Source organism: Oryctolagus cuniculus, chromosome 10 (genome assembly GCF_051225735.1).
Source record: "Oryctolagus cuniculus isolate XC-2025 breed Fujian yellow rabbit chromosome 10, ASM5122573v1, whole genome shotgun sequence".
Taxonomy (NCBI): domain Eukaryota; kingdom Metazoa; phylum Chordata; class Mammalia; order Lagomorpha; family Leporidae; genus Oryctolagus; species Oryctolagus cuniculus.
This window is the reverse complement of record NC_142876.1, coordinates 95,736,314-95,750,490: the sequence shown is the minus strand read 5'-3', so window position 1 is coordinate 95,750,490 and position 14,177 is coordinate 95,736,314. Positions and strand designations below refer to the sequence as shown.

The 14,177-nt window shown below is 47.2% G+C and overlaps 1 protein-coding gene across 25 annotated transcripts in view; it reads right to left on the bottom strand.

Moving 5' to 3' along the window:
• Window positions 1-384: 384 nt before the first annotated feature.
• ERC2 (ELKS/RAB6-interacting/CAST family member 2) overlaps window positions 385-14,177 on the bottom strand; it is a 1,012,357-nt gene continuing 998,564 nt past the window's right edge. For 24 of the 25 annotated variants that reach the window (XM_051852281.3, XM_089306079.1, XM_089306088.1 and 21 more), the window contains one exon: window positions 385-3,336. In XM_051852281.3, the coding sequence (XP_051708241.1) occupies window positions 3,046-3,336 (291 nt within the window). In that variant the 3' untranslated portion in view covers window positions 385-3,045. The remainder of the gene's footprint in view (window positions 3,337-14,177) is intronic. The other variant, XR_016214779.1, reaches the window with a different exon arrangement.

Genomic DNA, 14,177 nt, shown 5'->3' with positions numbered 1-14,177 from the left:
AAAAAAAAAAAAAAAAAAAAAAGAAGGGATGCCAGGTGTCACAGCAGCAGCTTAACCTGCTGCATCGCAACGCCGGCCCCACAAATACAAATTTTCTAAAAAGAAGAAGAGGGGAGAGAGGGAGGGAGGTGGAGGGGAGAGGGTTAATGATGGAGAGAGAGGGAAAGAGGTAGGGGAGGGCAAGAGGAGGGAAAGGGGGAAGGAAGGAAAAGGGGCAGTAGTGCCAAAGGCTTAATCTCTTCATTTGAATCACTAACTCCAGCCAGACATAAAGAAAGATATCTGTGAGCCAATGACTTCCCTTTTTTTTGGTCCTTTTTTCCTCAACCCCCAACACATTAGAAACCACCACAACTGGAGCATCAGAGACGGAATGGACTCACGTCAGAAAGAAACAAGGTTTATTTGATGAATATAAATAAGGCGATCAGCACAAAGTACTTCTCAAACACATGATAACAAGGTCATGAACTGTACACACTGCTTACGCTGTACTTCTACTAGACACGAGGTTACAATGACTGGCTAATACATGCCCACTGGAAGTTTCGAGGATTCCTTAGTTTTATTTATTTTTGTCATATCGATGTCCATAATCACATGGTCAATATCACAACCCACATGCCACTCACTTGGAGAAATATTACAAGAAGCACTATCAAACGAGGGTCTCAGGGAGTTAGATACACCGCCCCCGGCAGCATTCAAAGACCACTCTGCACAAGAACACTGCGGATAGAGCTCACGTCAACACGTTTGAGGTCTCATCAGAACCTGCTGAAAAAGGAAGTTGAAACCCACTTTCTAAATGAAAGTTGACACGCTGTTAACGTGCATACTGGATACACAAAACTCATTAAGTACAAAATTGAGACTGTACATGGAGATCAAGTGGGGTAGAAGGTACAAGCCTGCTTTTGCCCAAAGTAAGACCAACTTCTCTTAATCGTTAGCCCCAACTATCTCCAGCTACCTTATGATCAGAAGGGAATCTGCCAAAGTTTGTGCAAAGGAAATACCTTCCCTAGCATCACAGTGTTTGCTGTAAACCCAGAGACTCTTTGATAGGGTGTGAAAAGGGATTTTTGGGGGGTAATACTGAAATATCAGAGAATAGTACAAGAAGTGAGAAATGATGCTATGTTGGATAGAATTTTAAGTTTTCAGGGACTAAGTGATAAGCCCCCATCAAGGTGAGATCAATAATACTTTTAATCAACCAAAGTGGGGCAAAAACATGATCCCCTAAATAATAGCTGTGACAAAATTGGCACATACGTAGAAATAGATAGCCACACACAACTGGTTGTTTTGTTTGTTTCAAGGACTCTATTTGACCTACTGGAATTTCTACTTCCTACTTCAAGTATTCAGCTGCAGAGTTCAGGTCGGGACCTGGTTATGGAGGCAGTGAAGACCGCCCCTTGAGGACACCCAAACTGTCCACGGGGACTCATCTGTGGCCCGGGTTTCCAGTGTGACATCATGTCACCATGTAAGCTTGCAAAGAACTCTGTTTACTTCTTCAACCAACACCTAGATCTCTTTGATAGTTAAAGGACAAACGTTTTAAACATGAACATATTTGGATTGTTTAGGCGACACGTAAGCTTTATGTAGTTTGCTTTACTCACTGACAAGAACAAAGCCAGAAGCAAGAAACCTGCGTGACTACGTTACTCCCAATGCACCAAGCAGAGGTGCAAGTTGGAGCTGGTTTCCTCTTCCTCAATAAATAAGGAGTTTGTCTTTTAAATATCTCTATGGCTCACAAGAGAGGCTCAGAGTTAATTGCACCAATGTTTTAAAAAGTAAGAGTAATGACTAAATTCAATGCAAGACCTCAGGGACATCTGTTTGGAATCCCTTCCACAGCAGCAAAGAAAGACAACTCTATTGATTAAGGCCACTCATGCTTAAATTCATTGTTTATCCTTTAAAAAAAAAAAAAAGCGGGTTTTCACCTCCCACTTGCATACATGTGGAAGGGTTGCTTCCAGTGACAAGAAAATGGGTCCATACAAGAGTTGTAGCTGTTTGCCAGGTTTGGTCATGAGTGCCACGGAGTTAGAACAAGTTGAATGTTTTTAATCATCTTCAGTGGCAGCGTTAGGAGCTTCATTCTCCTTAGTACCATGTCACTGGATGTAAAAGACCTTAAAATTCGGTCTCCTCCCCTGGCATGTGCTTTAAAGAATGAACTCTGTATCCACAGACATGTCGTGTAGAGCTATATACAGGTACACAGCTTTTGTGACTGTTCCTCATTCAGCAATGTGTTCATGTTTGGTGCTGAGAATGCTTTGGAATCCATGTTGGAGACGTTGAAAAAAAAAGAACAAAAACGAGAAATGACCTTTCGTTTACAGGAGACCTAAGCTTACACTGTTTGCACAGCATTTGGATCTTGACATGTGAACGAGTCCCAGCTTCTTCGTGGAGACCTGCATGTACTAGAGAGGTAACAGCCTGAGGCGGCGTCAGGTCCAGCCGTGCGGATGCACGGAACCGCGGAGGGGGTGTGCAGGGGCCCCAGGCTCTCGCCATGCTCCAGTACATAAGCAGGGAGATAAAATGATGAGTGACCAATTTAGATGTGCCATGCATTGTCAGAGACACACACCATGTTCTCATAAGGCGATTTCTTGGCAAGTAGTGGTTAAAAATTGATTTCATTTCCAACCTGGCCCAGAGGTAACTACTGGTGATACCATCAAAATGAGGTTCTTCGAACAGCGGATTAAAGAAATAGAGGAGGGTAAAGGCTCGCACTTTTTGGTGTTTTGGTTGCTTTGTCAATCACTCCACACACTGCGGTATCCACACACTTCCAACACCACCCACTCACTGGGAATTCACACTGCTTGATAATCGACTGCACTAGGAATGACCACTGAGACAGAACCCGCGGCATCACTGGGGATGAAGCAAGTTGTCCAACGGAAGCTGAATTCAGACTTCAAAGTCCATGGAGTTCAACTTATCCAATGACGTTTAAGGAAAACAAATAAAATGTTAACAAACAATGACACTCGAAAGAGATGATCACATTTCAAATGCCCAAATCCCAGCCCCCAAAAGCAGAGGGTCTGTCCTTTCTTCTCCTCCTCTGCCTTCTTCCTTCCCACCACATCCGAATCCATGAGAAGTGACACGAGATGGCGCAGAAAATAGTAAACTGAACAGAATCACACTCAGGACTGACAGTGAACGCTCCCCTCCGGTCCTGGTGAGCCGCTCCGGGTGGTGCTGGACAGTGCTGAGAGCTGCACCGCCACAGATTAGCAGAATATTGCTGCAGAGCTGCCTTTTCCTTTTATTCAGCCCTTCTGATAGCTGCAACAAGAAAGCATATCATTTAGCAGAGGAAGAAACCCACCAGGCTAGCTGCGATCACCCAGACAGAGCCCGCCCACTCCTCAGCCCTGCACCCGCCTCTCCAACACTCTCTTCCGTTGGGCTTGGGTGGAGATGGGGAGAGGGGTTGCGGGGGGGGGGGGGGGAGGAAGCACAGAAGGACAAAACAAACAGAGAGAAACCATGTCCCAGAAATGTATCTGAGAAAAAAGTGCTTTCAAAGTAAGCCACAGAGATGTGCTAATGTCTCTTGGAATACACAAAGAAATGGAACGGAATAGGCCTGAACTTTCTAGCGATTATGTCTGCACTATCAGATTATGGGTCAATGTTTTGCTCTCTTTACTACAATGCCTGTGGTTTAAAAAAAATCTTTTAAAGATTTATTTTAATGATTTGAAAGGCAGAGCAGCAGGGAGAGAAGGAGAAACAGAGAGAAAGATATCTGCTTCACTCCCCAGATGGCTGCAACAGCCTGGGCTGGACCAGGCCAGAGCCAGGAGGTTGGAACTCCATCTGGGTTGCCCATGTGGGTAGCAGGGACCCAAGTATGTGGTCCATCATGTGTTGCTTCTCCTGGAACAGCAGCAGGGGGCAGGATCAGAGGCAGAGCAGCCAGGACGCACACTGGCGCTCCAGTATGGGATGCCGACGTTGCAAGCAGTGGTTTAACCAGTTGCATCGCAACACCAGCCTCTGAAATTATTTTTGAGTTTGACTTTACAAAGATGAGAGAGCTAAAGATGGTTAAGACTCCAAGAACTTAACATTGACCTAAAAACCAACGAAGAGCAACAATGCAAAAGGAAACTGGACCCAGCAGTTCCACGCCTAGGCACAGACCCAAAGTAACTTAAAAAACAGATGCTGTACACAAATAGTTGTAAAATCATTATTCACAATAGCCAAGCATTCACCAACAAGTGAGTGGACAGACACAATGTGGTATATGCAGATGATGACTGGTGTAGTATTCAGCTATAAAAAGAACGAAGTTCTGACACACGCTACAACATGGATGACCCTTGAAGATGCGCTAAGTGAAAACGATCAGACACAAAAGCATGATTCCACTTACAGGAAATATCTAGGACAGACAACTCATCGATGAGTAGAAGTGCATTAGAGGTGAGCAGGGCCAGGGTTGACGGGGATGGGTACCCCCCAACCCCAGTTCTTTGTCCCTGGGACAGTGTTTCTGTTTGGGGTGAAATGAACAGTAGTGATGGCTTACAACTCCGTGGAGGTATGCAGGTACACATTGCTGCTGCAAAGTACTCTCAAAATACTTAAACTGATCAGTTTTCCATTATGTGCATTTTGCTACAATAGAAACATCTTTTAAAAGATCATCTCCACAGCCACTAACTTGTGCTCATGCCTCATGTCAAACATACAGGAGCAGGCCATCCATTTGCATATTTCATGCCCTGGGGAACAGGTATCCAGAAGCACCCTAAATTCTCTGTGGGGCCCAATGAAGGGTCCTGGGTGTGGTAAATGAGTGCAGCCCCCGGGGAGGCAGCCACGGACTGGTGAGAAGAGGGCACCATCCTGCCCTGGCCCCGCACCCCAGGACTCTCCTTCCTGCTGATGCTGAGCTCTGTGTGCCGGGGCCATTATCACTCACAGATGGCCCCTGAGTGCCCTGGCGTTTCCGGGCACACGTCGGGAGTGTGGCTATCTGGGGAATATGGGAGGGAGGGGAAAGATCAAACACATATACTCACACGTACACAAGCCACTTTTTATATATAGCCTGAGCTGTCTGATCTGGTGGTTGGAACACAGCATTTCTCGAGTCACACTGCCTAATGAGAACACCAAAGATCCCAGTGTCTGCACAGGTAGGCAGCTATTTCAAGCCATCATTAAGCAGTGCAAATGAAATATGTGGCTTGGATAAACTCTGCTAATTCATACTCTGAGGAGTTTGGTGTAACCCTTCTGGTTAAGAAACTTGAATCGGGGCAAAAAAAAAAAAAATGACTTTTGCAGAGCCAGAAAGTTAGGGAGTTCCTACAGCAGATCATATTACTCATTCTGGCACATAAAATCTCTACAAACTGTGTATGAAAATTGTAAGTCAGAGCACGCTTTCTGTTTCATGAGCTGTGCATAGCTCTAATTCTTTTGTGCATTAAGCATTTCTTAATCATCTTTTTAAAGGGCTGGTCAATATATTAAAAGGCCACATGATTAAAAGGTAAAGAGAAACCCAAAGTAGTATTAAAATGCACCGGTCATTTTTTTACAGATGGGGAAGCGAGTGAAAGATAATTACAGCGAATGTCCAATGTCCTTGATGTTTTTCCAAGATAAAGTAGCAAAGAACAATCATTTATTCAGTTGTGAGAAAGGTTTCCAGCTGGGTAACAGGTCACAGGCAGAACGGCCCCTCTCTATTGCCAGGACACTGGTTGGGGGTGAGGTTTATGCTGTAGGCAAGAGAACTCTCCAAAAGTGTGGCCACTCCCTCCATCAACAATCCATTCACCAGGAGGCCTCAATGGGCTGGCAGGGGAAGAAGACCAAGCACCCTCAATGACATGGGCAGAGCTGGAAATGCAGATGCCCTTGTTGAGGAGCAAACACAGGGTTTAATAAAATAGAAAAAGGCATCCTGGCCTCCAGTAAGGAGGCAAAGTTGACCCCCACCCACCCCTCCACCCTGCAGTGGGAGGATTCCCTGGCCAGTCGTGCCTTACCTGGAGGGTCACAGTGGGCCCCAGCCCTCTGCAGTCCCACCTGCCTGCATTCTCCTGGGGAGCTGGGGGTGACGTCCACTGTGTCCTGCGTTCCCCTTTTACACTTTACAGCCCCAGTTTACAACCCCATTTACAATGCCTCTACCCTCAGGATGGAGGGACTCCTGGCCATGTGGCCCAGGCCCCATCTGGCCCCCTCTCTCTCCAGTCCTCTCTTACCCCACATTCTGCTCTCCACACTCCTCCTACGCTGCACTTACTTCTGCTTTCTTAAATCCTTCTTCCCTTCTTATCTCACAGGCCCTGACACTTAGCTCTGGAGCTGGCTGTCCCCGATCCCACTTCAGTCTCAGCTTAGACATGTGTCTCCACAGAGAGTCCCCCCCACACGGCAGTGTCCCTTCTGGGGAGCTGTCTGAACCTGCACAGTCTACTGTGGTAGCCGCTGGCCACGTGGGGCCACTGAGCAGTAGAGACGTGGCTGCCCCAGATCGAGACACAATGCAAGTGCAAAAATCTACAGATTTTAGTATGAAAAAAGGAATATAATGATCTCAGTAACAAATTGCTTATATTGCTTCATGTTAAAAATCATATTTTTGATACGTGGGATCAAATAAAAATCTATTTCCACTCATTCCACCGGTTTCCCATTCCTATTTAAAACATGGTTACTAGTGGACTAAAAACTAGAGCTGCGGCATGCATAGTATTTCTATTGAACAGCCTGGTCTAGGCTCTAAGCTCTATGAGGAGGCAGCTGGTCTGCCTTGTTTAGCACCCTTGTGCCTTGTACAGCTCCAGGGACAAGCAGATTCACTTATTCCACAGACATCACAGAGCCAAATCCTCGAGCCAGCCCATAGTTCCTAGGTTTCCCACCCTAGTCCCAGACAACCTATCTGATGGCCATGATTATGTTGCCTTGTGGACGGAATGGAGGCCCCTGAACAGCTGACTTGACCTGAATGCAGAAGAACTGAGGCTATCTGATCTAATGACAGGAGCTCGCTCTAATAGCAGGCTTGTCTTCTGCTGCGCACAGGACGAAGTCAGGGAACTCTGAAACCTGAAAGGGATTCCCTGTGCTGAGATGGAGGGAGCAGGGGACAAGGGCCTGAGAACCTAGAAGGAGGGAGTGGGGTCTGGCCCCTAGCTGACAGTCAGCAAGGAAACAGGGCTTCCGTCCCACAGCCACAGGAACTGAATCCTGTCAAAGCCTCAGTGAGCTTGGACGAGGCATGCTTCCCCAGAGCAAAGCCCACGATGGGCTCTGGTTTTCTGAGCTCTCTGCAGAGGACCCAGTTGAGCACAGTTGGGTTTCCAGCCTCTCTGCAGAACTGTGAGATAATCAATGGACATTATTTTCAGCCACTGAACTTGTGCTGCAGCAATAGAAAACTAACAGAGCGCTGATCTGTGTCAGGTGACACGCCTGGTGCTGGGCCAGCGGACAAGGGAAAGGACAGACAAGATTCATGCCCTCCTGGAAAGACAGACAATTCAATACATAGACGCACAACTCAAGAAATGAATAAGGTGATTAAAATCTAGAGCATGAAGGGTGCTGTTTAAGAGGTAATAAATGATATAGATCTCTATTTTTTTTTTTTTTGATAGGGAAAGATGTCTACAACTTCTCAGAGAAGAAAGTAGGTTACCATTTTGTATGTACACCTCCATCTCACTTTTTAAAATTTATTTATTTATTTATTTTTGACAGGCAAAGTGGACAGTAAGAGAAAGAGACAGAGAGAAAGGTCTTCCTTTTTGCTGTTGGTTCACCCTCCAATGGCAGCCGCGGCCGGTGCATAGCGCTGATCCGATGGCAGGAGCCAGGTACTTATCCTGGTCTCCCATTGGGTGCAGGGCCCAAGTACCTGGGACATCCTCCACTGCACTCCCTGGCCACAGCAGAGAGCTGGCCTGCAAGAGGGGCAACCGGGACAGAATCCGGCGCCCCAACCGGGACTAGAACCCGGTGTGGCGGTGCCGCAAGGTGGAGGATTAGCCTAGTGAGCAGCGGCGCCGGCTCCATCTCACTTTTGTATCCAGACACTCATAAACAAAAGCATTTGCCATTACATATACCAGAATATCATCCATATTTATCTCTCGGTAGTATCTTAAAATTTCACCTTTAGAATTTTTTTGTTTGCTTGCAGTTTTTGGACACGTTGAACCAAACAACGTGTAACCAGTATTATACTAAAATACAAAGGGATTTCCTTTGTAGAAAGCGATGTGTGCCAGGTGGAAGTGACACTCTGGCCTTGGCTTAGGTTGGGGTGCCTGGCCAGCTCTGCACCCCAGCGAGATGTCGCCCAGCACCCGTGCCCAGGAGCGCAGCCTATAAATGTGCAGTGTCTCACAAATATTCCTTCAGACTGTTTTTCTTTGGAATAAAGACACCTGCCCGCTTATGGCTTTCTTCTCCTGCCCTTTCAGTAGTGATTTGCAGAAACAGGCTGGGGGAAAGCGGTCTTTGGTAAACACGGAGGGGTTAAAGGGGAAACTGTTTAATAACAGTAGTAAAACGCAGGCTATTTTTGACATCTGCGTTAATGTCCATTATGCTCCATGTGCTTTCCAAATGTGTGCAGTGTGCCCCCAGGTACAGAAACAGACACCCATTCACAGCGGTTTTGGATGCCCCTAACGCGTTGCACATGGTGCCCACGTAACCAGCGAGACCCTGATAGACTAATTAGCGCGCTCGGAGAAGAGGTTCTCCTTCTGGGGGCAGCCGGCGTCAAGGCAGGACAGCTCCACAGAGAAACTCGCGGAAAGCCCAACAGAGTGGTTAGTGCTTAAAAAAAAAAAAAAATCTATAACTACATCTGTGTTATTACTTAACATCTTTTAAAACCGGGCGGAATGGGCTTCCCATTTTCCTCATGAAGATTTATTTATTATTGTTGTGATCAAAGTGGCAACAAATTATGTTAAATCATTTAATTTTCCTGATAGGAGCAACCACCTTGAAGCCGTAATTCAAAAATATGACTGGAGAGCAACATTTTACCTTGAGCTTGGCCTCCTGCAGCTCCACAGGGCAATAAAATGTAACACTTCAGAGCCCAAAGGGCTGGGGGCTGGGGCTGGGGCTGGGGCTGGGGCTGGGGCTGGGGCTGGGGCTGGGGCTGGGGCTGGGGCCGGGGGCTGGGGTGGGCCCTCCAGCCCTGTGTAGGCTGCTGTTAGGGACAGCAGAGCTCATGGAGAGGCAGCGGCTGCGGGAGTCTGTATTTCATCTTCTGTTCCCGTGTGCTGGGTGTGACTCACCCATAATATTTTAAATGAAGGGATTCAGATTGATATGTGATGTGTACATCACAATGGCAGCCTCTACTGCTTTGCCTCCTTAGGATTTATTTTTGTCATGATTACGGTGGTCAGAATTATTCATAGCAAACGTTTGGTGCGTGCTGTCTGCTACTGCTCTCCCTGCTTTTGCAAGAGTTATCTTAAACAAGTTGGCAGCGCCATGGTGCCGGTCCGGTAAGTTCACAGCCCTTCATGGAGATGGCGAAACTGAAGCTCAGGGGTCCTGAGTGCTTGAGGTCTAGTCCTCCAGCTTCCTTGGCCCCTTCATTTGAAGCCAGCTCCTTTTGATTCCAGAACCCATTCCCTTGGCCCTGAGGCCAGGGTCTCCTACATCCCAGCGTCTGGTGTCCTACCTTTCCAATTGCTGCAAGTTTTCCACAACACCTGTAAGATGTGATTAGTATTTTCATATTAAAAATTCTCTTAAGGGACTGGTGTTGTGGCATGGCTAGCAAACCTGATGCTTGCAAACACGGGCAGCCCATATGGGTGCTGGTTAGTGTGCTGGCTCCTCCACTTCTGATCCAGCTCTCTGCTATGGTCTGAGAAAGCAGCAGAAGATGGCCCAAATGCTTGGGTCCCGGCTACCCACATGGGAGACCTGGAAGAAGCTTCTGGCTCCTGGCTTTGCCCTGGCCCAGCCCCAACTGTTGAGGCCATTTGGGGAATGAACCAGCAGATGGAAATATTCCCTCTTCTCTCGCTATCTTTCTCTCTCTCTGACTTTCAAAGTAAATAAGTCAATATTTGAAAAAAAATTCTCTTAAAATGTAAATGCATTTCCTTCGAAAGAAAGATTTCTTTTAATGTCATAATGGAGCCAATATAATTAGAATGATTGCATAACTCTGAAAATTGCCCACAACACACCTAGAACCCTCAGGAAGATGTAACCCTGCCTCCCGCTGGCCTTGACACAGAGACCATCCCAGTGCTCAGCAATGGCCTTCTCCCAGCCGGCAGACTTGGCATGGGTTGGCTGATCTGGCACGTACTCTGGCCATCAGTCAGCTCCACACTGTTGTAGTCTACATTTTAGGTCAAGGTATCATGGACTGGCCTTTTTCCATCTTAAGGGCAGAATGTAACAGACACGCAAATCACAACTCTTCATAACATCAGTTTTATGTATTCTGGGTAATTTTTAAAACACCAGTTGAACAGAAGTATGTAATTTTCCCTCAAAAGAATACCTTCTGGGGAGGGGTCAGGGACAGTAGTTTACTCACCTCTTGGGATGCCCACATTCCATTTCTGAGCACCTGGGGTTGGATGGCAGCTGCTCAGCTTCCTGCTAATGTGCACCCTGCGAGGCAGCAGGTGATGGCTCGAGTACTTGGGTTTTCCCCAGGGGAGCCCCAGATGAGTTTTGGGCTCCTGACTTTGGCCTAGCTCAGGCCTGGCTATCATGGACATTTGGGGATGACCCAGCAGATGGAAGATTTTTCTCTCTGTCTCTCTCCTCCTCTTTGTCTCTCTGACCTTCAAATAAATTGAGAAAAACAGCCACAAAAAGAATACCTTCTTAAACTTGAGAGACTGCCCACAGACAAAGCCAAAGGCTCCTGTCACTCCACTGCAGGATTTCTCAATCTCTGCTCCAAGGTCACGGAGTGGGGGCCCACAGAGTTCTTTGCAGTGGTAGCTTAGCATCATCCCTGGCCACTGAATATTAGATGCCAGTAGCACAGCTTTTTCCCAGCCTGACTGGCACAAAGTCCAATATCCCTGCAGGACTGGCAGCAAAATGTGTCCGCACTTGAGGACCATTGGTTTAATCAATTATTCAATGACATCACTGATGGATTGCGTTGTTGCAAACAGTAATACTTTTGTCAATAAGACTATGAATGCATGCACCTAACAGAGCCATGTAAGACTTGAACAATTTTGCAAACATAAAGATACATTCCTGAGCTGCATCCACATGGTTTCAGACACGGCTGCACGGGTACAAAAGTGCTCTGGAAAGAGGCACCAGCGAAGTAACACAAATAATGAAAATGTACAACTTATCTGACATAAAGTAGAAATGCTGCAACTGTGAGACAGCGAGACACCTAAGACACTTGCTGAGCTCAGTGAAAAGGTAAAATCTAGTTTAAATTTATAGCATTCCTTCAGTGTCCTTCTAGGAGTCTGGCGTTTTGCCAGGGTTCCTTGTTAAAAATTTGTTAAACGTGTTTGGCATTAATGCAAACACAAAGTGGTCATTTGTTACAAATTCTATTGGAATGCATTCATTTAAGCCAATGAAGTAGTTACTAGAAAAGAAAAAAAAATGTTCATTAAGTACATTTTAAAAATACAATGATGTATGCAGTGTGTAACTGCGGCGCCCTGGTGGCTGCATAAATCGCCGACAGAATAACCACACATTGTGTTTAGTTTGAAATTGGAATCTTTTAAACGTAACTGATAGAACAAAAACTGGTTTTGTTTGTTGTCAAAACTGATGTTAGTCCTTCTTTTCTGAACTAGTTAAAATAACCCAAAGTTCGGCGTACATTTTGTACCAGCTCAAGTCAGTGAGGGAGATGGGTTACAATCATGGTTTGGGAATCTGTGGCGTGGAAGGGAGTGCTGCTGATGACATCAGGGCTGAGGGATGAGGGCTGAGTCCACAAACAGAAGTTCAGGAGGGAGGGGCCGATGTTGGGGTCTTCATGGAGAACCCACTGGGGTAGGACCAGCCCTTGTGTGTACTCCCGGTTGCCTGAGGTTGTGAGGTTATACTTGTACAGGGAAAGCCACCTGCTTTCAAGCGGAGAAAATGGGATCCTATGAGCAAACATCCTAAGCCTTGTATAGGGAAAACCTACCGCCCGGTCCCACCCTCAACTGTTCGCACAAAGGAATTATTGCTGAGTAATGGTGACTCCATGGCTGGCTAAACAAACAGTTCTGAAACTTAGCTTTGGGCGGCGAGGGCTGGAAGACGTCATACGAGAGGTTTCAGAAAGTTCATGGAAAATGTACATGACCTTTCATTTGCAGGATTCCAGGCGCTTTCTGAAGCTGCCTCATATGCCACTCAGTCCTGTCACGTAGCTTGCGGCGGAGGCTAATGTGGGGCGTGCCATCTCAGGGCCCGCTGGTGCTTGCCAAAAGTTGATCTGAACAGTGAATGGAAAACTCACACTTTCCCAGGGATCTTCAGAAATTGCTTCCCACTGTCATCTCCCCCTCTCTCGCACTCTGACATGCTGACCGCCACGCCAGTGTCCAGATGACAGAATCCCCGTAGTCCTGAGACACCGGGACGACCCCCAGCCCCCAAGAACCCACACCCCTTTCTAGACTGGCTTCTTTTACCGTCGGAGAGTGGTACCATTGAGGCTGCCTTTGAAGGGGATGGATCCAGGATCTGCTTGTACCAAGCTCTTGACACATTCTCCTAGGTCAAGAGCAAATTGAGACCAAGCCTAGCACCCTGGGTGTGGCCTGCAGTTTAACCTTTCCTTCAACCAACTGCCAACAGGGCCAAGAAGGCAGAAGTCAAAGAGTGGGGAGAAAATCTCTTGACGCAGCAGGAACACAGGATGCACAAGTCAAGAAGCACCCGGTAATACAGCAGGGCATGCCCTGGTTTTGTGTGGCCTAATGTTTATGTCATTTCGGAAGCCCTCTTTATGAAAAAGGAAACGGGCTGGCGTCGTGGGACAGCAGATTAAGCCATCAAGCTGTGACACCAGCAGCCCATGTGAATGCCAGTTCAAGCCCCAGTTGCTCTGCTCCAGATCTACTTCCCTGCCGATGTGCCTGGGAAAGCAGCGGAAGCCCCTGCCACCCATGTGGGAGACCTAGATGGAGTTCCTGGCTTCTGACTTCATTGGCCTGGCCCACTCCTAGCTGCTTTGGCAATTCGGGAGTGAACTGGCAGATGGAAGGTCTCTCTCCTTCTCTCTCTGTCACTCCGTCTTTCAAATAACTGTTTCAAGCTTGGCAAAAATATCTGGCCTCATGAACACATTCCGAGGGTCCACTGCAGGGTCTTGGCAAAGGTCCGTGAACTAGAGGGGCTCTGACGTGTAAGCCCCACCCCCTTCACGATAAATCTCCTTTGCCTGCCATCAGCATTTGTTTTTGCAATAGCATTTTCAAGTCCAAATGAGAATAAAGCAAAAACATTTTTAAGACCCTTTACTAAAAGAGTTCAGTTTTAGGAGCCCCAGGAGACATCTCCTCCAACTGGGCGCTAAGAAGGCTGTCAGGTTCAAGGAAGGAGACACCCCCCCCCCTTAAAAGGGGGCCAGCGACGCATTTTGGTGAATTTGAAACATGAAGGACCAATTTGATATCTCAAGTTTGCCGACCAGAAGTGGCTCGGATGACAAGTGTTTACAACAGGATCCTCAGCGAGCCAATAATGGCAATTAGTCTGCAGGATCCGAAGGCGCCCTTCCCGCCTCGCTGACGTGGAATGCCATTTACTCTCCGGCTGGCGACTAATTAGGGGTCTCGTTTGAAGATCAAGGTTTTGCGATCCCTGTTTCTTAATAACATGGTTTGCCTGTCGGCCACCTGGGTCCAGGCGAGACCTGCCCCCCCCCCCCAAACAGCAAGCAGTGCCTTAGGCCAGAGCAAGTGTGGGCAGGAAACCACAGATCTAGCCTTTTGAGCAATTTAACCTTTTCACCACCAAAGACCTGCCACCCTGCACTTGAGTCAGCTGCCCAGAATTGGAGCCACTGGACCTTGGGGTCCCAGGCAGGGCTGAGGGTTTGGCTGTGATGTAAAGAAACTGCCTTCAAGGTGCACATGCTAGCAGCCTGCTCTCGTGAAAGG